At 37.6% G+C, this 25,241-nt stretch overlaps 1 protein-coding gene across 4 annotated transcripts in view; it reads right to left on the reverse strand.

The window, feature by feature from the left end:
- RSF1 (remodeling and spacing factor 1) overlaps positions 1 to 25,241 on the reverse strand; it is a 166,621-nt gene that overhangs the window by 94,231 nt on the left and 47,149 nt on the right. For all 4 annotated transcript variants that reach the window (XM_023558505.2, XM_003418517.4, XM_010598170.3 and 1 more), the window contains exon 2: positions 6,487 to 6,578. In XM_023558505.2, the coding sequence (XP_023414273.2) occupies positions 6,487 to 6,578 (92 nt within the window). The remainder of the gene's footprint in view (positions 1 to 6,486; positions 6,579 to 25,241) is intronic.

Consider the following 25,241-nt stretch of genomic DNA (forward strand, 5'->3'; position numbering starts at 1 on the left):
TCCAGCTATTTGCCAGGCACTCTGTTGGGGGCATTCACATACATTTACATGACAAAACAGAGGCCAAGAAGTTAAATAACTAAACTTACACATCTAGTATTAGCAGAGTTCAGTTTCTTCCCCCATTACAAATCAAGTGCTCTTTCTGTACCACCACATGCAATTCACTTAGGAGGCTAAATCATAACTCCTCACAATTACCATAGAAAAAAAAAATTATTATTTAAGGGATCAAGTTAAAAGTATGTGCAAGTGCTATGCAACATGTAAAGCATTAAGCACTCATGCTCTATCATCATGGAGACCTTTATTCAATCACTGCTTCTACATGTCCTATGTGACCCTGGGGGTTATTTACTTTCCATGATATAGGTTAGGATGGGAATTAAATGATAATGCATGCAAAATACCATACATAGTACTAAGTGTATAGTAAGTTCTCAAATATTATAGAGAAATTGGAACTCTCATAAATTAATAGTGTGAATGTAAAATGGCATAGTCAAGTTTGGAAAAGTCTGGCAGCTCCTCAAAAAGTTAAATATATAATAACCATATGATCCAGCAATTCCACCCCTAGTTATATACACAAGAGGAGTAAGAACACCTGTCCAGACAAAAACTTGTACACAAAGGTTCGTAACAGCATTATTCATAATAGCCAAAAAATGGAAACAACCCAAACGTTCATCAACTGATGAATAGATAAATAAAATGTATTACCCATACAAGTGAATATTATTTAGCAATAAGAAGGAACAAAGTTCAAGCACCTAAATGTGAGAACTAAAACCATAAAACTCTTAGAACAAAATATAGGGGTAATGCTTTAAGACATAGTTTTTAACAATGGATTCTTGGATATGACACCAAAAGTACAAGCAGCAAAAGAAAAAAGAAATAGTTTGGATTTCATCAAAATTGAAAACTTTTGTGCATCAAATGACTTTATCAATGAAGTGAAAAGACGACCTACAGATTGGGAGAAAAATTTGGGGACCCATTATCTGATAAGGGTTTAATATCCAGAATATATAAAGAACTCCTACAACTTAACAAGAAAAAGACAAAAAACCCAATCAAAAAAATGGACAAAGGAAGTGAATAAACATTTCACCAAAAAGGATATACAAGTGGCCACCATGCACATGAAAAAATGTTCAATGTCATTAGTCATTAAAAAAAAAATTAGGGAGATGCAAATCAAAACCATAATGAGGTATCACTTTATACCCACTAGGATGGCTATGATTAAAAAAAAAACAGCATATGTAAGCAAGGATGTAGAAAAATTGGAGCCCTCATCCATTGCTAGTGGGACTGTGAAATGGTATAGCTGTGGTGGAAAACAGTTCGGCAGTTCCTCAAAAAGTTAAAAATAGGATTACCATATGATAAAGCAATCCCACTCCTAAGCATATATACAAAAGAATTGAAAGCAGGGATGCGAACAAATACCTGTACACCAATGTTCACTGCAGCACTATTCACAATAGCTAAAAGGTGAGAGCAACCTAAATGTCCACCAACAGATAAACAAAATATGGTACATACATGCAATGGAATATTACTCTGCCATAAGAGAAATAAAGTTCTGATATATGCTACAACATGAACAAACCTTAACAACGTTATGCTGAGTAAATAAGTCCATCGCAAAAGGACAAATTTTATATGATCCCACTTATATGAAATACCTAGAATAGGCAAGTGTGTAGAGACTATAGTTTATTAGTGGTTGACAGGAGCGGGAGGGAAAAGTGGGACTTGTTGCTTGGGGTACATTAAGCTTCTGTTAGGGGTAATGGAAAAATATGGGACCAGACAGCAGTGATAGTTGAACAACAGGTAAGTACAATTAATGTCACAGAATGGTACATGTGAAGAATGTTGAAATGGCTAGTGTTTATATCTATATATATTTATTTATATGTGAAGACAAAGGAATTGAATAGACATACACAAATGGTTAACAAGCACACGAAAAGATATTCAACATCATCAGGGAAATGCAAATCAAAACTACAACAATAAATGTTGGTGAGAATGTGGAGAAACGGAAACTCTCATACACTGTTGATGGGAATGTAAGATGGTGCAGTTGGGGAAAACAGTCTGACAGTTTTTCAAGAAGTTAAATATAGAATTACCTACAACCTAGCAATTCTGCTCCTACATATATACCAAGGAATAAAAATATGCACCCACACAAAAACTGGTACACAAATGTTCATAGCAGCACGTTATAAGAACCATAAGCTGGAAACAACCCAAATGTCCATCAACTGATGAATGGATTAAAAAAAAAGTAGTACATTCATACAATGGAATATTATTCAGCCCAAAAAATAAAAATAAAAATGAATTACTGATAAATGCTACTACATGAAGCTTGAAAACACGTTAAAAGGTGACAAAAGCCAACACAAAAGGCACAAACTGTATGATTCCATTTATATGAAATGTCCAGAATAGACAAATCCATAGAGACAGAAAATTGATTAGTGGTTGCCAGGGGACAGGAGCAAGTGCAAGAGGGAGTGACTGCTTAATGGTTACAGGATTCCTTTTGGGTGATGAAAATGCTCTGAAACTAGATATTAACATTGGCTACACAACATTGTGAATGCCCTAAATGTCAGTTATGGTAAATTCTTTATTGTGTGCATTTTATATATTTTTTTTTTAAAAAGGAAGTGTTCTGATATATGCTATAACATGGATGAACCTTGGAAATATCATGCTAAGTAAAAGAAGGCAGATACAAAAGGCTACATACTGTATGATTTCATTTATATGAAATGTCTAGAATAGGCAAATTCATAGGGCCAGGAAACAGATTAGTGATTTCCAGGGGCTCAGGGAAGGTGAAATAACTGCTCAAGGCTATGGAATTTCTTTTGAGGGTGATGAAAATGTTCTGGAATTAGACAGTGGTGATCGTTGCACAACCTTGTGAATATACTAAAAACCCCTGAATTTTATACTTTAAAAGAGTTTTGAAAGGGCCACATAAACCAGAGACTACATCAGCCTGAGACCATAAGAACTAGATGGTGCCCAGCTACAACCGATGACTGCCCTGGCAGGGAACACAACAGAAAACCCCTGAAGGAACACGAGAGCAGTGGGATACAGACCCCAAATTCTCGTAAAAAGGCCAGACTTAATGGTCTGACGGATACTAGAAGGACCCCAGTGGTCATGGTCCCCAGACCGTCTGTTAGCCCAGGACAGGAACCATTCCCAAAGCCAACTCTTCAGACAGGGATTGGACTGGACAATGAGATAGAAAACGATGCTGGTGAAGGATGAGCTTCTTGGATCAAGTAGACACATGAGACTATGTTGGCATCTCCTATCCGGAGGGAAGATGAGAGGGCAGAGGGGGTCAGAAGCTGGCGGAATGGACACGAAAAGAGAGAGTGGAGGGAAGGAGTGTGCTGTCTCATTGCGGGCGAGCAATTAGTAGTATATAGCAAGAGGTATACAAATTTTTGTATGAGAGACTTGATTTGTAAACTTTCACTTAAAGCACAATAAAAACTAAAAAAAAAAGTTTCATGGCATGTGAATGATATCTCAGTAAAAAAATTAAGCTAGAATCATAACCACAGTATTGAAGGGGCTTATGAAATCATCTGGTCTCCATTTACATCTTACAAAGGAACTGAGACTAAAAGGGGCAAAGTAGGTTGTCCAAGATCCTAAAGTGTTTTAGTAGAAAAATTATATTAGTATACAAGATATTTCGACCTCAGTTTTCAGATACAAAGGATGTAAAAAGAAAAAAAAACAGTAGTGTTACAATATTTACAAAAAAACTTCAACAATTGAAACTATAAAGGACCACACCCTTTAAAACATTATATTAAAATTAGGGTTCTGAGATCCCAGAATCTCTTTTTAAGTTCTAAAATCTTGAATCTTAATCATTAATAAACATTTGTGAAAGACAAAAGAGCAACTAAACTGATTTGAAAAAGAATTTGATTGAGCAGACAAACTTTGGCTCATTTATTACTCACAGTTAAGTATATTTCAGAGATTTAATTAAACATGAGTCAATGCTGCTTTTAGAAAATCCCACGGCATCAAATTTTGAAATGCTAGGGTTAACTTTCCAATGTTTCAACCTTGTGTAAAAACATTAGATTATTTTTTATATTGGGATTTTCAAAAGTTAGATACTCCTCTGATTGAGAATTGGAGATCTATATTCCTCTTCCCCTTGAATCTGAGCAGAGTTATGACTGTTTAACCAGCAGGGTACCACAGAAGTGACCTTTCTGAATTCCTGACCAAAAGAATTGGTGAGCTTATTAAAATTATTGATGGTGCAGTGGTTTAGAGCTCAGCTGCTAACCTCAAGGTCAGCAGTTCAAATCCATCAGCTGCTCCCTGGAAACCCTATGGGGCAGTTCTACTCTGCCCTATAGGGTTGCTATGAGTTGGAATCAACTCGGCAGTAATGGGTACATAGTAATGTTACTAAGTTTGGAGTGGTGTGCTATACAGCAAAGAAATTGGAACAGAATGATTTTTATAATAGAAATAAGCAATTCTTGTTCCCTGATTGTTCCTCTTTTTATAGCAGTCTATAAACACATTCCCTCACCAACAGAAGAGCAGACAAGAAAATATAAATATATATAAACATATGTATTTTTAAAAGCAGGCAAAACATTACTATGTAGTTTTTAATCACCTAAAACTCTAACCTCATACGGAGAGTATGGTATGTTATAGAAGTCAAAATACCCCCAAAGGACAACAAAAAGATACTTACATCAGTTTAAAAGACAGTGGAGAACAGGCTCCCAAAAACTGTGTGGTTCTCTAAGCATCTCAAAGACAATTTATCCTGAATGGTCTTGTCCTAAAGCAGGTGTCTTCTGGTTTAGATTAGACAGGCTGTCCTCATTAACAACAGGTTTGGCCTTAATGATAATTTAGAAGTTTCCCATACTGACCTAAATGGCTTTGGACATTTTACCTTTTAAATAAGGGGAAAACCCTGGCTCTATCCACGTGTATTGTGTCATCTCAAGCAAAAATGACAACTTCCCTGTGCCTTATCTGTTTCTTATTTGATTTGATCAGGATGATTGTAAAAATGAAATAAGAGAAACTATAAAAAGCCCTGAGCACACAATTGGCATAACATAGTTTATAAAGCTAATGTTCTACATTCTACTTTAGTGAGTAGCATCTGGGGTCTTAAAAGCTCGTGAGCGGCCATCTAAGATACTCCAGTGGTCTCACCCTGTCAGGAGCAAGGGAGAACAAAGAAAACTAAAGGTACAAGGGAAAGATTAGTCCAAAGGACTAGTGGTCTACAACCACCACAGCCTCCACCAGCCTGACTCTAGTACAACTAGATGGTGCCCAACTACCACCACTGACTGCTCTGACAGGGATCACAGTAGAGGGTCCCAGACAGAGCTGGAGAAAAATGTAGAACAAAACTCTAACTCACAAAAGAAGTCCAGACTTACTGGCCTGACAGAGACTGCAGAAACCCTGAGAGTATGGTCCCTGGACACCCTTTTAGCTCAGTAATGAAGTTACTCCTGAGGTTCACCTTTCAGCCAAAGATAAACAGGCACATGAAATAAAATGTGACTAAAGGGACACACCAGCCCAGGGGCAAGGACTAGAAGGCAGGAGGGGACAAGAAAGCTGGTAATAGGGAACCCAAGGTCGAGAACAGAGAGCAGTGACATGTTGTGGGGTTGATAACCAATGTCACAAAACAATCTGTGTACGAACTGTTTAATAAGAAGCTAGTTTGTTCTGTAAACCTTCATCTAAAGTACAATAAAAAATTTAAAAAACATATTTAGGGTGAATTTATAGCAATAGGTTAGTGGTTGCCAGGGACTTAGGAGAGGGGAGAATGGGGGGGTGACTGTTTAATGGGTACAGGGTTTCCTTTGGGGATGACGAAAATGTTTCGGAACTAGATAAAGGTAATGGTTGCACGATATTGTGAATATACTAAATGCCAAAAAACTGTACATTTAAAATGGTTAATTTTGTTATGTGAATTTCACCTCAAAAAAAAAGAATACAATGAGGTCAACGAACAACAACAACAAGAAAGTACTGAAGTCCCCAATGAGCTTTTGTTTATGTGGGTTATATCTATTCATGGTCACCATATTAGACAATATTGTTAAAATATCAATTTTGAAATTAAAAGAATAAATGACTTAAAAAAAAAAAAAAAGCCCCGTGCACAGTATTAGGTACAAAAGAAACATACCACCTCTGAAATCTAGCTTTTTGACTTAGGACTCTCTTTCTTCGTAGCAGCAAGAGACAACTGCACACCCACCAACAGTATTATCATACAGATTTCAGTCGTATTTTGCAACTTTTAGTAGACCATTTAAAAAGTTAAGCATATTATGAAACATAACACTATCAATTTAAGCTACAGTAACATTTCAGTAATAGAAAAGGTACTTTACAAATATTTACCTTGATTAAATATTTTTCCCATCTGTCCGCTGTAACGGATTTGCCAATCTTCCTCATCAACTTTAAATGGAGCTCCACCAATTCTTTTGGTACTTAAAAAGAAGAAAAAATACTGTTAGGTAGCGAAAAAAAAAAACATTTACAATCATTTAAGATTATATAAAAAAGAACTTTCGCCAAGCCCTGAATACTTGTCCAAAATAGATGCTGTTGGATTTTAGCTGCTTTTAGACCTCTGAATCAAAAAACTCTCAACTAGAGCAAGAAATTACTGAAAACCACTTTAAGTATGAACAGAGATACTAATGTTTTATTTCAAAATTCCACCAAGTACAAGCACTTTACTATACATCTAAAGTTTCTGTTTGTTTTACGTGATACCATTTGGTTTCTTTATTGAGATTTTTTTTAGGCCAAGATAAAGATTCACAGAATTTAAAAAGAATAAAGTAATATAAATTCCACGTTGATGGACACCTGAGAAACAGAGTCTAATAGTTTTTCCGAACTGTGTTTCAGAAAATGATTTTCCCAATATATCCCTCATCTGATGTGCTAAACTCCTCTACAGAATCTCTACGGATCTTTGCTTGACATCCTTCAGAGACTTTACTTACCTTCCAAGGTATTTATTTCCATTTTCTGAACAGCTCTAATTATTAGAAAGTTATTACCCTTATTCTAAGTCAAATCTACCTCCCTTCAACTTCTTCCCTCTGGTTCTTGCCCTTATTCTCTGGCTTCAAAGACAATACTTTCAATCTCTCTTCTACTGGAACCCTCAAATACTTAAGATTGTTATCTTGCAGGCTGTATTTTATGTTCTCTTTTCTGACTTGAGACAACCAGAGTAATCCCAAATACTCCTTGGACGTGATCTGATTATGCCGTTCAATTATGTTAATCAGACCTGAGGGAAAATAAAGCAGACACACGCGTACACAGCACATACCTCTGCCCAGTCTGGCATTTCTCACCAGCAACCAAAGAACAAAGAACAAGCATGCTATCCAAAAGGCTCCACAGCCAAATACATTAGAGAAATGCTGGATGTTTTAAAAAGGTTTTTTTTTTTTTTTAACTGCAGGATTTCTTGGAGGCTTTTTATTGATTAGTGTTATGTATACTGTGAATACCCAAAATAGGGATATGCAGCATTCTGCAATATATTTGATCATAGAATCCTTTTTTGTGAAACACAATATCTTGAAGGATACATTCTAAGGAAATCATGGCCTGATTCTTTTCAGTCATTCTGCCAAACTCTCTATTCTCCACTAAAGCTACTTCTCCTAACTTGAAACCTAAAGTATAAAAACATTATTACATTAAGTATAAAAATACTACTATCAGTAAGCAAGATATAGCCTCTGCCCTTAACAAGCCTACTTAAGTGAGTCTTCTTAGTGAGGGAGGGTGTTGGAGTGGCGAAAAAGGGTGGTTACAAATAAATGGACAATTCTACTAAGTCAAGATCTGAAGTACGAGGTTGGGGCAAGGGTTGCGGGGGGAGTGGACAGAAGCAATAGCAGATGCAAAAGGCTGAAAAACAAAGTGATAACAGAACTGGGGACATGGGCATAAAAGCAGGGCATAAGTATGAAGAATCTTCTAAGGCCAGGTAAGAAGTTTAGATTTTATTTAATAGTGTAAGCATGAAAGTGCTCTGCATTTTAGAAAGATCTCTATGACTGAACTGTAGGAAAACAGATTGCTTTGTTTGCTTGTTTTAGGAGGTGGGGTAAAGGACACAGACTATAAGCAAAATCAGAAGAAGAACATCAATCCAGGAAGACTGAACTGATGTAAAGGTAGTACAGAGAGAAGCAGGCAGATTTGAGAAATGTTTAAGAAACAAATTAATAAAACTTAGTGATTGACTGGTTGTGCAGAGTGATAGAGAAAGAGTCAAGAAAACATCTGAGTCACTGGCTTAGGCAACTGAGTAGATGCCAATGACAATATGAGAGGAAGAAAAAGACCTGGGGGCTCAGTTCTCAGCACCACCAAGGAGACCATGACTCTAGTCAAGTCCTTTAAACACTGAACTTCAGTTTCCTCATTTCTAATTTCTAATAAATTCTGTGTTGGGTTTAAACGCAGTTTTAAAATTGCAAAATATATAAACCTAAAAATTTTTATTTCTGTTGATTCTTTTGTAACCAAAGTGATTTTCATTTCTTTCTTCTCCCCTTTCCCCAAACTCAGTAGTCTTGATCCTCCCTATTTCTTCCAGTTTCCCTAGGACATTACCATATCTCCTCACTTCAGAAAAATAGCTCTACATAATCTTCCATAACCAAATCTAGTCCAAAAATACTACTTTCGTGTCACTCCTCGGTTTATAAGTATCATTCACAGCTTATTAAACTATATAAACTAATCCAAATTTCTTACCCACCTCAGAGTCCCAATATTCAGTCTCAACCTAACTCTCCAACTCTTCTCTCTTATTTCTACACTGAAATCCTTGATGGAAATCATTCTGGCCTATTCATTGCCCACTTAGCATACCCAACTCATTACCTACCTGGGCTGTATCCAAACTCTTCATGATAAATGAAGAAGAAAGTGAAGTTGTCAATGACTTAATTCTACTTAGATCAATAATTAACACCCACAGAAGCAGCAGTCAAGAAATCAAATGACACACTGCACTGGGCAAACCTGTTACAAAAGAGCTTTTTAAAGTTTTATAAAGCAAAGATGTCACTTCGATGACTAAAGTGCACCTGACCCAAGCCATGGTCTTTTTAATCACCTGATATGCATGTGAGAGCTGGACAACAAAAAAGGAAGATAGAAGAAGAACTGATGCATTTGAGTTGTGATGTTGGTGATGAATACTGAATACAACGGTCTGCCAGAAAAATAAACAAATCAGTCTTAGAAGAACTACAATGATAATGCTCCTTAGAAGCGAAAATGGCAAGACTTTTGCTCACCTATTTCAGACACATCAGAGAAGACCAATCACTAGAAAAGGGCATTATGGTTGGGAGAGGGTCAGCCAAAAGAAGGGAAACCCTCAATGAGATGAACTGATACAACAGTCACAACAATGAACTCAAACGGATCAATGATCACGGAGATGGCGCAGGGCTGTGCAACCTTTTGTTCTGTTAGACATAAGGTCGCCATGACTGAGCCGACTCTGTGGCAACCAGCAACATAACTGGTCAGTACAAGTCCCAAAAGCCTCTGTGATAGAGCTCCTTGATGATTCTAGTACACAAATTCTTTGGTCTTTGGAATGGCCATAGTATTCATACTGTCTGTCTCATTCATTTAGCAGTTGGTTAAATGTTCTTCACCACAGTTTTAAGCATGTCCCCCATATCACACCAACATGTGAAGTCCCTAAACATTTTGATACTACTACTATTTTTAAAAATCTAACAGAAAACAAAAATAAATATATGCAATAAATACGTTTTTTTTAATCTCGCTTTACAAATGTAGTCACTGTCAACTCGGGCATGTAGAAGAAGAATACGTATGACTTGATTTGCTTACTACAACACTAGGTTTAGCACAGTGCTGTCAGAAATATGAGGTGAGCCACATGAATTCATTCTTACGGTAAATTTTCTAGTAGCCACATTTGAAAAAGTAAAAGTCAAAACTAATTTTAATAATATATTTTATTTAACCCAATATATCCAAAATACAATTTGCACATGCAACCAATATAAAAAATGGAGCTGTTTTAAATCCTTTCTTTGTACTAAGTATTAAAGTATATTGTGCACATTACACTTACAGCACACCTCAATTCATAGGAGACACATCTCAAGTCCTCAACAGCCATAGCGGCCAGTGGCTACTGTATTGGATAGCGTAGGGTTAGCATATTTAAAACTAAAATTTACAACCCACACTTTTCTAACTGAATAAATTTTTTTGTTACAAATAAAACTGACAAGCTGATAAACTTTAAGGACATTAGTAACCCTTAGTATTTTACTAACTGAAACAAGCAAAAACTTGCAAAGAAAAATTAATCAATATTATAATTAAGTCCATAATATTCAACTTTCCACTCTTTGTATTCTCTAAAGCCATGCTCTCTCTCCAACAGAAGTTCCTACGATGGAAATGTTCTGTATCTGCACTGTCCAATACAGGAGCCCCTTGCCACATGTTAACTACTGAGCACTTGATATGTGGATGATGAAATTAACTGAACTTTTAATTTTATTTATTTTTAATTAATGTAAATTTTAAATAGCCACACATGACAAGTGCCTACGGTTTTGGACAGCACAGCTGTAAACGATCAGTCGTATTTTTTTAAAACACATGATCATTTTCTAAAACACGTACAGGCAAGCTCCACATTTTCTAAATAGTCTCAATTCCAGAACACTAAGTAATTATCAACTTCCTTCTAAAGATTTATTTCTTAATCAACTCTTTTCATTCTGAAAAATACAGGTTTTTGTCCCACTGAACCAAGATCTTCTATCTTTCACATGACAGATTCGCTACATAAGCTTTAACAGTCCTGTTTCTTTCACAATGCCTCAGAAGATGACAGATTCTTAAGCAGAGGAAAAGAAAGGTCAGAAGCTGTGTGAATTCATGAAGGGCCTAACAACATGATATAAGAATGAAGCAGCAGAAAAGTGGTCGAATTCCAGACAGTACTATTGATCCAATCACCCAAAGACAGTCCATATTCTGATATTTTTCTAAGCATCCTTCCAGCACCAAATCTTAAGAATGCTGCTGCTTCTGCAATTCTAGTCTGTTGCTTATAATGCTGCTTTTTAAATGGTAAAAATTTACAACAGTCCATAATGACTAAAGACAATTTTTCTCGTTCATTAATAAAGTCTTTTACTTAAATTTCCTCTAAGTTTATAAGGAAAAATACGCTTACAGTCAACAAAAAGTTGATTTTATCTTGGCCATTGATAAAAATACACTGATTTCAAATGCAGTGGCTAAAAGACAAGCTTACAGTAATATCCTTTTGCTTACAGTCCAGATTTTAGAAACTCTGTTGGGAGAGCACAGTTTGAGCAATAATGACACTGATCCCACAGGCCATATGATCCTTGGAATCACTGCCATGCATTCATACACCTTACCTCCAAAGAGTTCATTTAATCTCTCATCTAAAGTTTCCTGACAAGAAAATAAAAGGCTCAAGGCTATGAACTGTAATTTAGACCACTGTCTGAAACATATAGCACAGGGATACCAGGTAAGTGTAGTACAAATGACTAAACTCAGCTCATAACCATTATGGATAAAAAAAATCCAAGAATAGCTGTTATGTAGGCAGACAAACCAAAGTGTATCTGCTGCTCTGTTTTAGGTTTTTGAGCTCCGTTTAGAATCATATTGCTCTTCCACATGGATAGAGTCTCTCCAAACATTGCTCAGATTATTTCAGAACCAAAACTGTGGGAAACGTATCTGCTAGCAAAGAACGTAATCTGTGTGCTACAAGATATCAGCAGAACTGATGTAACACCAGCAATCCAGAAAGGACAAAGGAGTTAGGACAAATGGAACTGTCCTAACCCCTGCCAGCATGTGGCATTGTGTGAAACAATTCTTACTAAATGAGAAGGCAGATCTTTTCTTATAGAGAAAAATGGTACCTGGGTATGATGAAGTGAGCCACCCTTACATTAATCAGTCTTCAAAAGGTTGTTGCTATTGTTGTTGGTCACCATCCAGGTGACCACTACTGGCTTGTAAGTGATCAGGATTCAACAGCTGTGCTCCTCAGGGCTTTCACTGGTTGATTTTCAAAGAAGATCACCAGGCCTTTCTTCCTAATCTGTCTTAATCTGGAAGCTCTGCTGAAACCTGTTCAGCATCAAAGCAACCTGCAAGCCTCCAATGACAAATGTATAATGGCTCTGCTTGAGGTACACTGGCTGGGAATCAAACCTGGATCTCCAGCATGGAAGGTGAAAATTCTACCACTGAACCACCACCACCCTCTTTGCTTATACTTATAAACAGCATCCTTGGTCAGAGGGAATCTGAGGCACTTAAGGCAATGGGTACCTGTACCATATGCCTCCAACTCTAATGAGATGATCCTACTTCCCTTCTCTTTTTTCCTTCTACTCAATTTAAAAATCATTGCAGGAGGAGGGATAGAAAGAAAGGCCCAAAACAAAATTTAGAAAGAAATAAACTATATGAGTGGTACTATTTTAAAGGGAGGGAGGGATTTTCTCCCAACTGTTTTTTAATCATTTCAAATGTAGAGAAAAACGGAAAGCCCTTCACCTAGATGCACCAATTGCTGACATTCTTGCCACTGAAAGGGCAACACTTACATAGGGTAAAACTATCAGGAAAAGCCTCTAAAGGTGAGACAATAATGACGAAAAACAGCCAACCAAGCCAAGGATGGGAAGAACATGCCAGGCAAAAGGAAATGCATATATAAAAGTGCTGAGACAAAAAAAGATCCACATGGAGCTGGGGTACAGTATGTAAAAAAGAGAGGGATTAAAGATGCTACTGGAGAGGTAAGCCTTGTAAGTCATGTAAAGAATTTAGCTTTTATTTAAATATAATGGGAAACCACACGAGGAATTTCAGAAACTTTCACGATCTGATTTACGTTTTTAAAAGCTCAGTTTGTGTCTAGAATCTGCTTCAAAATAATGTAGGGTCAGGGACTGGGATGATTAAGTTAGAGATGAAACAAAATTATTCTGAAGGTGCATGATGGACACATGAAGTTCATTATGTAATGCTCTACTTTTTATGTTTTTTATGTACTATGTATCTTATATGTTTCATGTCTTCCATAATCTAAAAAAGTATATGGAATGGTGGTGATGGTTGCACAGGATTGTGAATATAATTAATGCCACTGAACTGAATACTTAAAAATGGCAAATACTATATTATATTATATATACTTTAACATAATAATAAAAAGTATACGAGGGGAAATAACTTTGACTGCTCTGTGAGGGACAAATTGGAGGAGGCCATATATGACCAATTAGGAGGCTACTGCTACACTTTCGGCAAGAAATATATGACGGCCAGGACTAAGGCTGTGGCAGTAGAGCTCTAGAGAAGCCCCTCAAAGAAAACTGCAAAATTCAGAAATAGTCTAAATTTCTAAAAAATTTCCTGAAAAGTACCTTAGCCAATCTTAATCTAAGAAAGCGACTGCTTTATATGTCTTCTATATGATCCTTATAATTCATTATAAAAGCAGAAATCATAACTTTTAGTTTAATTATATTCATAACCTAGAAAGGCAACACGTACACACAGGTATTTAATAATAAAGTCAACTAGGCATCTGTATCATACTGTTTCAGAATTTCAGCCAATATTCACCATCATTTCAAATGTTCACATTTCAATTGAAAACTTGTACTTAATATTCAACTATGTGTTTTTAAGAACTGATGTATTATGTACGCATTATGAAAAGCACTAGACAGAGTCTGGAGAAAGAGGTGCAAACCTAAATTTTCTCATCAATAAAAAAAAGTATTGCACCAGATGAAGTAACGTTCTCCAGCTTTAATATTCAATGTATATATGTCAGAATCGAGGCAAGTATTTATCTGTCTCATAATAACACAATAACAGTCAATCACAGGATCTCAGAATTGTTGAAATGGAACCAATGATCTAATTCACAACCTCTGAGACAAGAAAATTGAGCACCTACAATTTAACGTGATTCATCCAAGATCAAACAAAGCCCAAGCAAGAGCCCAGATCCACATGGCCTTCCAATCTGGAGTTCTTGTTTTTAAAATATCAACGGACATACGAATAGTTCAGAACACCTAACTTATGAATCAAGCCGCCCTTATTACTCAACTTCATCTCTGGCTTCGATCATAGGTTGCTCCTGCCTAGACACCCTGAGGTATTTTATCCATTTCTAAAATGTGTTAGACAGCTCACAGTTGCTGTGGCAACCAAAGATTATTGCTACTCCTCCCCAATCCATTCTTATCAAAGCTTTTGAAATAACCACTCCACTTCCAAACTGCTTTCTGGAAATTTTATAAATATAAAAGCAAACTCAGCTAGAGTATATATTCTCAATAGGGTCAATATCACCTCTAAGGGGGCAAAAGCTGGTTGGGCAGGGGGAATCTCAAATACTGATTTGTAGTCCTCCAAAACTCAAGTCTACCTGACAAAAATCTTATTCCTTATATTTAATTTCTCTTGTTAGAGAGAAATTAAAATTTAACAATTTTGAAATTATTTTTAGTTAATTTAAATTAAAATTTTCTACTTAAGAGAGTGATAATGAAAAAGAATTAAGAAATACTGTGCTATAGAATACAAAAGTATGCATTATTATGTACAATGTAACACACTACCTCCAACAATGCCCAGCCTGCAGAGGGGGCTGTATCCCACTGAAAGGAAGCAAAGCTGTAAATTGCCCAAATACCTCACAAGAACTGATTTAATTCGTAAACAGAATAATCAGAGAAAACTTATAATTTAGATGTTAGTATTTAAAGCAGAAAAAGCAATCAAAATAGCTTTAAAATATTTAAAAATAAAGGAAAGCAACAGGGAGAGAAGAAATACAGGAAACAGAAAATTTCTGCAGATAGCTCAAGAAGAGTTCCTGTAGGCAGAAAGACAAATTATCTGAACTAGTAACAGGAAGCAGGAAAAACGTGAAGAGAAAGATGAAACAAAATAGAAAAGGCTTCGGGCTATTAGTTTACTGTGTGAGCCATCAGGTGATATCCCTGACCGAACAAAGTCTGGTTGCTGTCTCTTTTCTCTAATTTTTGAGGGGAGGGAGAGAAGAGAATACTCCTATGGACAATTTGTACATAGGAGTAAATAAAGATACCTATTTTTTTTTTTTTTATCTATAGTGATTTCCTAACTCCTCCCCCAAAAAACCCACTGCCATCAAATCGATTCCAACTCATAGCGACCCCATAGAGTTTCCAAGGCTGTAAATCTCCAAGGAGGCAGACTGCCACATCTTTCTCCCGCAGAGCCACCGGTGGTTTCAAACTGCCAACCATTCGTTGAGCAGGTGAGCACTTTAACCACTGCGCCACCAAGGCTCCTTACACCAGACCTCTGTAAAGTGCAAAGCTTCTATCCTCATCAAGTATATCCCAAAGTATTTAAAAATTAAACAAGACACTAAAAAATATATCCCAAAGTATTTAAAAATTAAACAAGACACTAAAAAATACCTTTATGACCAAATATCATAATTTTAGGTGTGAGGAAATAAGTTTAATTTTTCTTTAATAGACATTTCTGCAGAACTGTGAATTTAAACTAAAAGAATTCAATTTCTTAGTTTAAATTGAGAAGAAAACATTCTTTTGTGGTTACGAGAGGAGGGAGGGTGGGAGAGGGGTATTCACTAATTAGATAGTAGATAAGAACTACTTTAGGTGAAGGGAAAGACAACACACAATACAGGAGAGGTCAGCACAACTGGACTAAACCAAAAGCAAAGAAGTTTCCTGAATAAACTGAATGCTTCAAAGGCCAGTGTAGCAGGGGCAGGAGTTTGGGGACCATGATTTCAGGGGACATCTAAGTCAACTGGCATAATAAAATCTATAAAGAAGACATTCTGCATCCCACTTTGAAGAGTGGCGTCTGGGGTCTTAAACGCTAGCAAGCAGCCATCTAAGATGCATCAATTGGTCTCAACCCACCTGGAGCAAAGGAGAATGAAGAACACCAAGGACACAAGGTAATTACAAGCCCAAGAGACAGAAAGGGCCACATGAACCAGAGACTACATCATTTTGAAACCAGAAGAACTAGATGGTGCCCAGCTACAACCAATGACTGCCCTGACAGGGAACACAACAGAGAACCCCTGAGGGAGCAAGAGAACAGTGGGATGCAGACCCCAAATTCTCATCAAAAGACCAGACTTAATGGTCTGACTGAGACTGGAAGGACCCCGGTGAACATGGCCCCCAGACCTTCTGTTGCCCCAGGACAGGAACCATTCCCGAACCCAACTCTGCAGACATGGATTGGACTGGACAGTGGGTTGGAGAGGGATGCTGGTGAGGAGTGAGCTTCTTGGATCAGGTGGACACTCGAGACTATGCGGGCATCTCCTGCCTGGAGGGGAGATGAGAGGGTGGAGGGGGTTAGAAGCTGGCGAAATGGACATGAAAAGAGAGCGGAGGGAGAGAGCAGGCTCTCTCATTAGGGGGAGAGTAATTGGGAGTGTGTACCAAGGTGTATATAAGTTTTTATGAGAGGCTGATTTGATTTGTAAACTTTCACTTAAAGCACAATAAAAATTATAAAAAAAAAGAATTCAATTTCTGTGTGAAATTTATATTCTGTTGTTTCTTGCTAACAAGTGATTAGTTCTCACTTCTCTTTCTATCAACATTCGATTGACAGAGGTAAATAGCTGAGTAGCATACTATGTCATCTTACAGTTTCCTGGAAACTTGTCAGAAACAAAATGGCCTTGCTGTAATTTCTACAGTTACCTCAATAAATGAGATAATGTATATAAAAGCACTTTATAAACTATAAAGCAATATACAAACCAAAGCTATTGTTATTTACCACCAGATGGTGATCATGTCTTATTTAAAGCAAAATGTTGGCACCTTTTATGGGGGCCAGCCAGAAGACCGCTAAAACAATCAACAAGCAAACTAAGGTAGCTGAATAAAATAGGTGTGGTTTTTAAGTATGATCAAATGAAACATCAGCAAAGCACAACCAATAAAAATAAGGTCTTCCTGAAGACTTCTTAGGGAATTTCCTGTCTATGTGAACATGGGATAACTCTGGACGTTAACAAGAAGACAACAGTGCGTGTGTGTTTCTGGCAGTCTTGTACCAGTCATTTAAGCATTCATTCCACTCTGAAATTCTTTAACTGCAGGCACAGAAACTTCTACTCAGCAAAATGGTGATACGAAATACTTTCAGAAGACACGAAAACAAAACAATCATTACGAAAGTGATGAAACAAGCCTCAAAATAGACTGGTATAATAAAACTATAAACTCATCACTCTGCTTCAACAATTATCAACTTATGACTAACAGACTTTTCCCACTCCAGTGGACCCTTCCCACTACTTTCAAGCAAATTCCAGATATCACATGATTTCAACCATAAATACTTCAATGTGTACTTCTAAGAGATAAGGATTCTTTAAAATAATCATAATACCATTATTGCCATCTGAAATTTAGTAATTCCTTAATATTGTCGAACTTTGTGTCAATTAAACAATTTTAAATACCTTCAATTAACCAAGAAATAAAATTATATATTTATTGTTACTTCTGTAGCAGATGCTGACAGAGCCTTCCTCACTCTTAACCCCTCAGCACTTACCATTCCAGTGCAGGCAAATCAGACAATATCCAGCTGTAAACACGTGTTTAAGTCTTTGCTTGAGGGTTTTCTCTGACCACAGGGCAAGGGAGTTTTAGCCTTTCCTGGGAACATATCTCAACCAATAACTAACAGACATTCCCTTACTCCACAGCTAGGACAAATCTGAGATAAAATCTACACTGTCTCCTAGAGTTCAACAGCGGGACTCAGTCACAGTTACCCACAGAGGTAACTTCCTTGATAATGCATCCTCTGTTGGCTTTTTTTCCCTTCCCTGTCTCACCGTCCCACTCTCCCACCACTGTTTTCTGGCATCACTTCCCAAGTAAACTACAGGCAGTCCCCATTTCTAAGCTGAAGTTGTAGGTCAGTCAGAACAAATGCATACGGTTCTTATTTGCCTTACTCTGGTGCAAGAAGGAGCCCTGGTGGCACAGTGGTTAAAGAGCTCAACTGCTAACTGAAAGGTCAGTGGTTCGAACCCACCAGCCGCTCCATGGGAGAAAGATGTAGCAGTCTGCTTCCATAAAGTTAACAGCCTTGGAAAAACCCTACAGGGCAGCTCTGCTGTCCTAGAGGGTTGTTAGGAGTCAACCCCACGGCAGTGGGTTTGGTTTAGTGCAAGAAAAGGCTGAAAATCTTTTCAGTGATTTAAAAGCTGCACATGCAGCAAGTGAAAGTGATTGTGATAAAGAATTTGTTGTGAGTAGGGCTTGGTTCAATCTTCTCAAAGTGAGGACAAATTTATGTAACATTAAAGTACAAGTTGTCCGAAAGTTGACATTAATAACCCAAGGACTGCTTGTACTTGAACTCACTCACATCTTTCTCAGGGTCTGCTTCTTGAGGGACCCAACATAAGACAGCCTCTTAGTTTTGAATGAAAGCTATGGTTATTAACTAAAGAAACAAAAATGTAAACATAAAAATTTCTGCAAATATTTTCAAAGAGTTTATAGACAACCCAAAAGGCATAGAAGGATCCCAGTTTGAAGAACCTTTCCTCCTAAAGCTTCATGGTAGCTGAGGTTTTAATTATGTTTTGAAAGAGCTCATCAAAATTATTCAGCTATTTTGAAAAATAACACACCCATCACTATTGTTGACTATAAAAAGCATTACTATCTCAAAATTTAGTTCTTAATGTGCATAAAATCTAATCTAATTGAAAATAAGATAACTACTGAGTTAAGCTTCTACACTTAAAAAAAAAAAAAAAAGGTCCTAGAAGGAGTGGCTTACTATTGAGTCCCTTGAAAAACCTAAGACATAAAATTTACAAGTATTTTATATACATATGACTTTGAACTGTTTTAAACTGCTGTTGGTCTAAAATAAGAGTACGAAACTTGTGTGTGTGTGTTTTTTTTTTTAATCTATGTGGAGCTACTATGCCCATAGCAAAATAAAGTCCCTTCCAGCTAACGAACTTTCCTTCCCCTCTCCCCTTCTGGAAAATGTTGTCTGCACTCAGTCCCACCTGACCCATTTGCTCCTAACCTACCATAATCTGACTTCTACTACCCATATTAAATGAACTCTTTAATCTTTGTCTTAACTAACCCCTCCGCACCACAAGACACTGCTGCTCACATCTTCCTTCTTGAAACCTGGGTATTTTATTAAAAAAAAAAAAAAAAAAACACTTTCCTCATTTTTTCTTTTACCTCTGTGACTCTGTTTGGATTCCTTTGCAGTCCCCTACACTTCTGTCCTCCCCTTGAAAGTTGGTTCTATTTTAGGACTTTATTTCTTTTGCCCATAAGTGCTTACATTTATTCCTTTGCTTTAATTTAAATCTGTACCATTTAAGGGTATGTTCAAGTAGCAGAAAACCTTACTAGAATGGTTTCAAAAATAAGGGGTTAACTTTTTTCAAATTAATAAGAAATCCAGAATAAGGAGTTACTGGTTTTGGTTTAATGGCTCAACAAATCCACCATACTGAGCTTCTTGGGGTTCCCAACATACTTTTTCTAGCCTCCAGACCTTAGCATGTGCAGTTTCCTCTATCCCAAACCATTCTACTCACCCTTTATGGCTCAGTTTGGCTGCTGCTCCTGTAAGAAGCCATTCTTTTACACCACCTTTTCAGGGCTAAATGTCCCTGCTATAAGTCCCAAAATGATCCTAACTTGTCTTAAGTAGAAGCCCTAGGTGGCATAGTGGTTAAGAGCTACAGCTGTTAACCAAAAGGTCAGCAGTTCGAATCCACCAGGTGCTCCTTGGAAATCCGATGGGGAGAGTTCTACTCTGTCTTAAAGAGTTGCTATGAGTTGAAACTGACTCGATGGCAACACGGTTTTTTTTGTACTTATGCATCACACTGTATCATAAATGCCTGTTTGATTAGCTGTACCCACATTAGACAGGTCTGTATCTTCAGCACCTAGGACAGTGCCTCATGCATTTAAAAATGACTTGTTCAATGAATGGATTTGGGTTTTTAAAAAAAAAACTGTTTACATGAACAAAAATTTCTCCTAACCCAAGTAACTGACTGATTAGTACATAAGTAGCCGTTAATAATACAGGCTTCTTGCTCTTACTTAAAGTACCAGATAGGAAAAAAGACAAGTTTCCAAAACCACTAAGGGGAACTGTGTATAAAATAGAATATCAACATTCTTTGATAGTTATGTGGGTGAGGAGGGAGGGAGAGGGATATTCACTAATTAGATACTAGACAAGAATTATTTTAGGTGAAGGGAAGGATAACACAATACAGGAGTACTCAGCACAACTGGACTAAACTAAAAACTAAGAACTTTCCTAAGTACAACCAAACACTTCGAAGGATACAGTAGCCGGGTGGGTGTCTGGGGACCATGATTTCTGGGGACATCTAGGTCAACTGGCATAACCAAGTGTATTAAGAAAACGTTCTGCATCCCACTTGGGTGAGAGAAATCTGAAGTCTTAAAAGCTAGCAAGCAGCCATCTAAGATGTATCAATTGGTCTCAACCCACCTGGAGCAAAGGAGAATGAAGAACACCAAAGACACATGGAAAATATGAGCCCAAGCAACAGAAAGGGCAACATAAACCAGAGACTCCGTCAGCCTGAGATCAGAAGAAGTAGATGGTGTCTGGTTCTCACCAATGACTGCCCTGACAGGGAACACAACAGAGAATCCCTGATGGAGCAGGAGAAAAGTAGGATGCGGACCTCAAATTCTACAAAAAGACCAGATTGGAGGGACCCCAGAGGTTATGGCCCCTAGACTCTCTGTTGGCCCAGAACTGGAACCATTCCCAAAGCCAACTCTTCAGATGGGGATTAGACTGGACTGTGAGGTATAAAATGATGCTGGTGAGGAGTGTGCTTCTTAGCTTGGGTAGACGCATAAGACAATGTGGGCAGCTCTTGTCTGGAGGTGAGATGGGGGGGTGGAGGGGGACAGGAGTTGGTTGAATGGACATGGGAAATACAGGATGGACAGAAGGAGTGTGTTGTCATATTACAGGGAGAGTGGCTGGGGTCACATAACTGTGCATATAAGTTTTTGTATAAGAAATGGACTTGAATTGTGGACTTTTACTTAAAGCACAATTAAAAAAAAAAAGTTATCATCCACGTTTGCAATTTGCGTTTATGACACCCAGTCAACTATACTCATGTTATCAACTTACAAGTAGCCAACCACAAACTGGCTTTAATGACTAAGTGAGCTTCCTAACATAAGACAAGAGGACATGCAACCTAAAACCCGTTGCCGTCTAATCGATTCTCACAATGACCCTATATAAGAAAAAAAAAAAGAGGCAAGTGAGAGTCTAAATAAATGGTTCCATTATGCCTCCCACTTCCCAGTCAGTCACCCTACTCCTCATCTCAAGCAATCACTGATCTGCTTTCTATCACTACAGATTTGTCTTTTCTATAACTTCATACCAATGCAATCAAATGATAGGTGTTTTTTTTTGGTCTGGCTTTTTTGGCTTAGCATGATCTTTTTGAGATTCTTCCATGTTGTTGCATGTATCAGCAGTTCAGTCCTTTTTTTTTTTAACTGTGGAAAATACATATGTAACAAAACATTTGGCATTTCCACATTCTTCACATGTACCATTGTGATACTGTGTTCACCGTGTTATGCAACCATCACCATTATTTGTTTCCAAATTTTTCCATCACCCTTAATAGACACTCAGAGTCCCAAATGCAATCCCCTTTTCCTTTCCCTCCCACCTTTTTAACATAAGTAGTCTCCACATATAGCACAATTTGTTTAGCCAATTACCTGCTAATGAACTTTCAGGTTGTTTTCACTTTTTAGCTATCGCAAACAAGGCTGCTATGAACATTCATGTGCAAGTCTTTGTGTGGAAATACACTTTTCTTTCTTTTGGGTACATAGGCATGGAACTTACAGGTTGTATAGTAGGTCTATGCCGAGAAGGGCAAAATTGAAAAATAATAGCGTTGCATTCATCATCAAAATGGACATTTGAAGATCTATCCCGAAGTACAATGCTGTCAATGATAGGACAATATCCACCCACCTACAAGGAAGACCACTTAATACAACTACTATTCAAATTTACACACTAACCACTAAGGCTAAAGATGGAAAAACTGAAGATTTTTACCAACTCCTGCAGTCTGAAATTGATAAAACATACAATCAAGATGCATTAATAATTACTGGTGATTGGAATGCAGAAGTTGGAGGCATAGAAGAATTGGTAGGTAGAAAACATGGCCTTGGTGATAGAAACTATCGCAGAGATTTCATGATAGAATTTTGCAAGACCAACAACTTCTTCATTGCAAATACCTTTTTTCAACAACATAGACCATGACTATACATGTGGAACTCACCAGATGAAATACACAGGAATCAAAATGACTACATCTCTGGAAAGAGATGATGGAAAAGATCAATATCATCGGCCAGAACATCAATTGCTCAGATGCAAGTTCAAGTTGAAGAAAATCAGAACAAGTCCATAAGAGGCAAAGTACAACCTTGAGTATATCCAACCTGAATTTAGAGACCACATCAAAAACAGATTTGACACAGTGAACACTAATGACTGAAAACCACACCAGTTGTGGAATGGCATCAAGGACATTAGACATGAAGAAAGTAAGAAGTCATTAAAAGACAGGAAATAAAGAAAAGACCAAAATGGATGTTAAAAGAGACTCAAACTGGCTGTAAAACGCAGAGTAGCTAAAGTGAATGGAAGAAAAGATAAAGTATAAGAGCTGAACAGAAGATTTCAAAGGGTGGCTTGAGAAGACAAAGTATTATAATGACATGTGCAAAGAACTGGAGTTAGAAAACCAAAAGAGAAGAGTACACTTGGCATTTCTCAAGCTGAAGAAAGAACTGAAGACAACACCCAAGCCTCAAGTTGCAATACTTCAGTATTCTATGGGCAAAATACTGAACGATGCAGGAAGCATCAAAAGAAGATGGAAGATCAGCCTGAGACCAGAAGAACCAGAGAGTGCCCAGCTACAACCAGTGACTGCCTTGGACAGGGAACACAACAGAGACCCCTGAGGGAGCAAGAGAGCAGTAGGATGCAGACCCCAAATTCTCATTAAAAAAACCAGACTTAATGGTCTGGCTAAGGCTAGAAGGACCCTGGTGCTCACAGCCCCCAGACCTTCTGTTGGTCCAGGACAGGAACCATTCCCAAAGCCAACTCTTCAGACACGGATTGGACTGGACAATGGGTTGGAGAGGGATGCTGGTGAGGAGTGAGCTTCATGGATCAGGTGGACACTTGAGATTATGTTGGCATCTCCTGCCTAGAGAGGAGATGAGAGGGTAGAGGGGGTTAGAAGCTGGTGAAACGGACACGAAAAGAGAGAGTGGAGGGAGGGAGCAGACTGTCTCGTCGGGGGAGAGCAATTGAGAGTAAGTAGCAAGGTATATATAACTTTTTGTGTGAGTGACTTGATTTGTAAACTTTCAATTAAAGCACAATAAAAATTAAAAAAAAAAAAGAAGATGAAAGGAACACACACTCACTGTACCAAAAAGAGTTGGTAGATGTTCAATCATTTCAGGAGACAGAATATAATCAAGGACCGATGGTACTGAAGGAAGAAGTCCAAGCTGCACTGAAGATACTGTCGAAAAACACGGCTCCATGAATTGACAGAATACCTATTGAGATGTTTCAACAAACGGATGCAGCGCTGGAGGTGCTAATTTTTCTGTGCCAAGAAATCTGAAAGACAGCTACCTGGCCAACTGACTGGAAAAGATCCATATTTATGCCTATTCAAAAGAAAGGTGATTTGAAAGAATGTAGAAATTATCGAACAATATCATTAATATCACACACAAGTAAAATCCTGCTGAAGATCCTTTGAAAGTGGTTACAGCAGTACATCGACAGGGAGCTGCCAGAAATTCAAGCCAGATTCAGAAGAAGAGGTGGAACCAGGGATATCATTGCTGAGGATCTTGGCTGAAAGCAGAGAATACCAGAAAGATGTCTACCTCTGTTTCACTGACTACACGAAGGCATTCAACTCTGTGGATCATAACAAATTATGGATAACCCTGCAAAGGACAAGAATTCCAGAACACTTCATTGTGCTCATAAGGAGCCTGTACACAGACCAAGCGGCAGTTGTTCAGACAGAACAAGGGGATACTGTGTGGTTTAAAGTCAGGAAAGGTGTGCATCAGGGCTGTATTCTCTCACCATACTTATTCAATCTGTATGCTGAGCAGGTAATCAGGGAAAGTGGACTATATGAAGAAGAATGAGACAACAAGATTAAAGGAAGACTCCTTAACAACCTGCGTTACGCAGATGACACAACCTTGCTTGCTGAAAGTGAAGAGGACTTGAAGCACTTACTAATGAAGATCAATGACCGCAGTCTTCAGTATGGATTACACCTCAACATAAAGCAAACAAAAATCTTCCCAACTGGACCAATAAGCAACATCATGATAAACAGAGAAATGACAAACTGTTAAGGATTTCATTTTACTTGGATCCACAACCAATGCCTATGGAAGGAACGGTCAAGAAATCAAATGACTCCACAGAAAATCCCAAAGAATCCACAAGAAAACTACTGAAACTCATAGAAGATTTCAGCAAAGTATCAGGATACAAGATAAACATACGAAAATCAGCTGGATTCGTTTACACCAACAAAGAGAACTTTGAAGAGGAAATCACTAAATCAGTACCATTTACCATAGCCCCCAATAAGATAAAATACTTAGGAATAAATCTAACCAGAGACATAAAAGACCTATACAAAGAAAAAGAGAAGACACTACTCCAAGAAACCAAAAGAGACCTACATAAGTGGAAAAACATACCTTGATCATGGATAGGAAGACTCAACAATTGTGAAATGTCTATTCCACCCAAAGTGATCCACTGATACAATGCAATCCCAATCCAAATCCCAACAGCATTTT

The sequence above is a fragment of the Loxodonta africana genome, chromosome 7 (genome assembly GCF_030014295.1).
Source record: "Loxodonta africana isolate mLoxAfr1 chromosome 7, mLoxAfr1.hap2, whole genome shotgun sequence".
Classification (NCBI taxonomy): domain Eukaryota; kingdom Metazoa; phylum Chordata; class Mammalia; order Proboscidea; family Elephantidae; genus Loxodonta; species Loxodonta africana.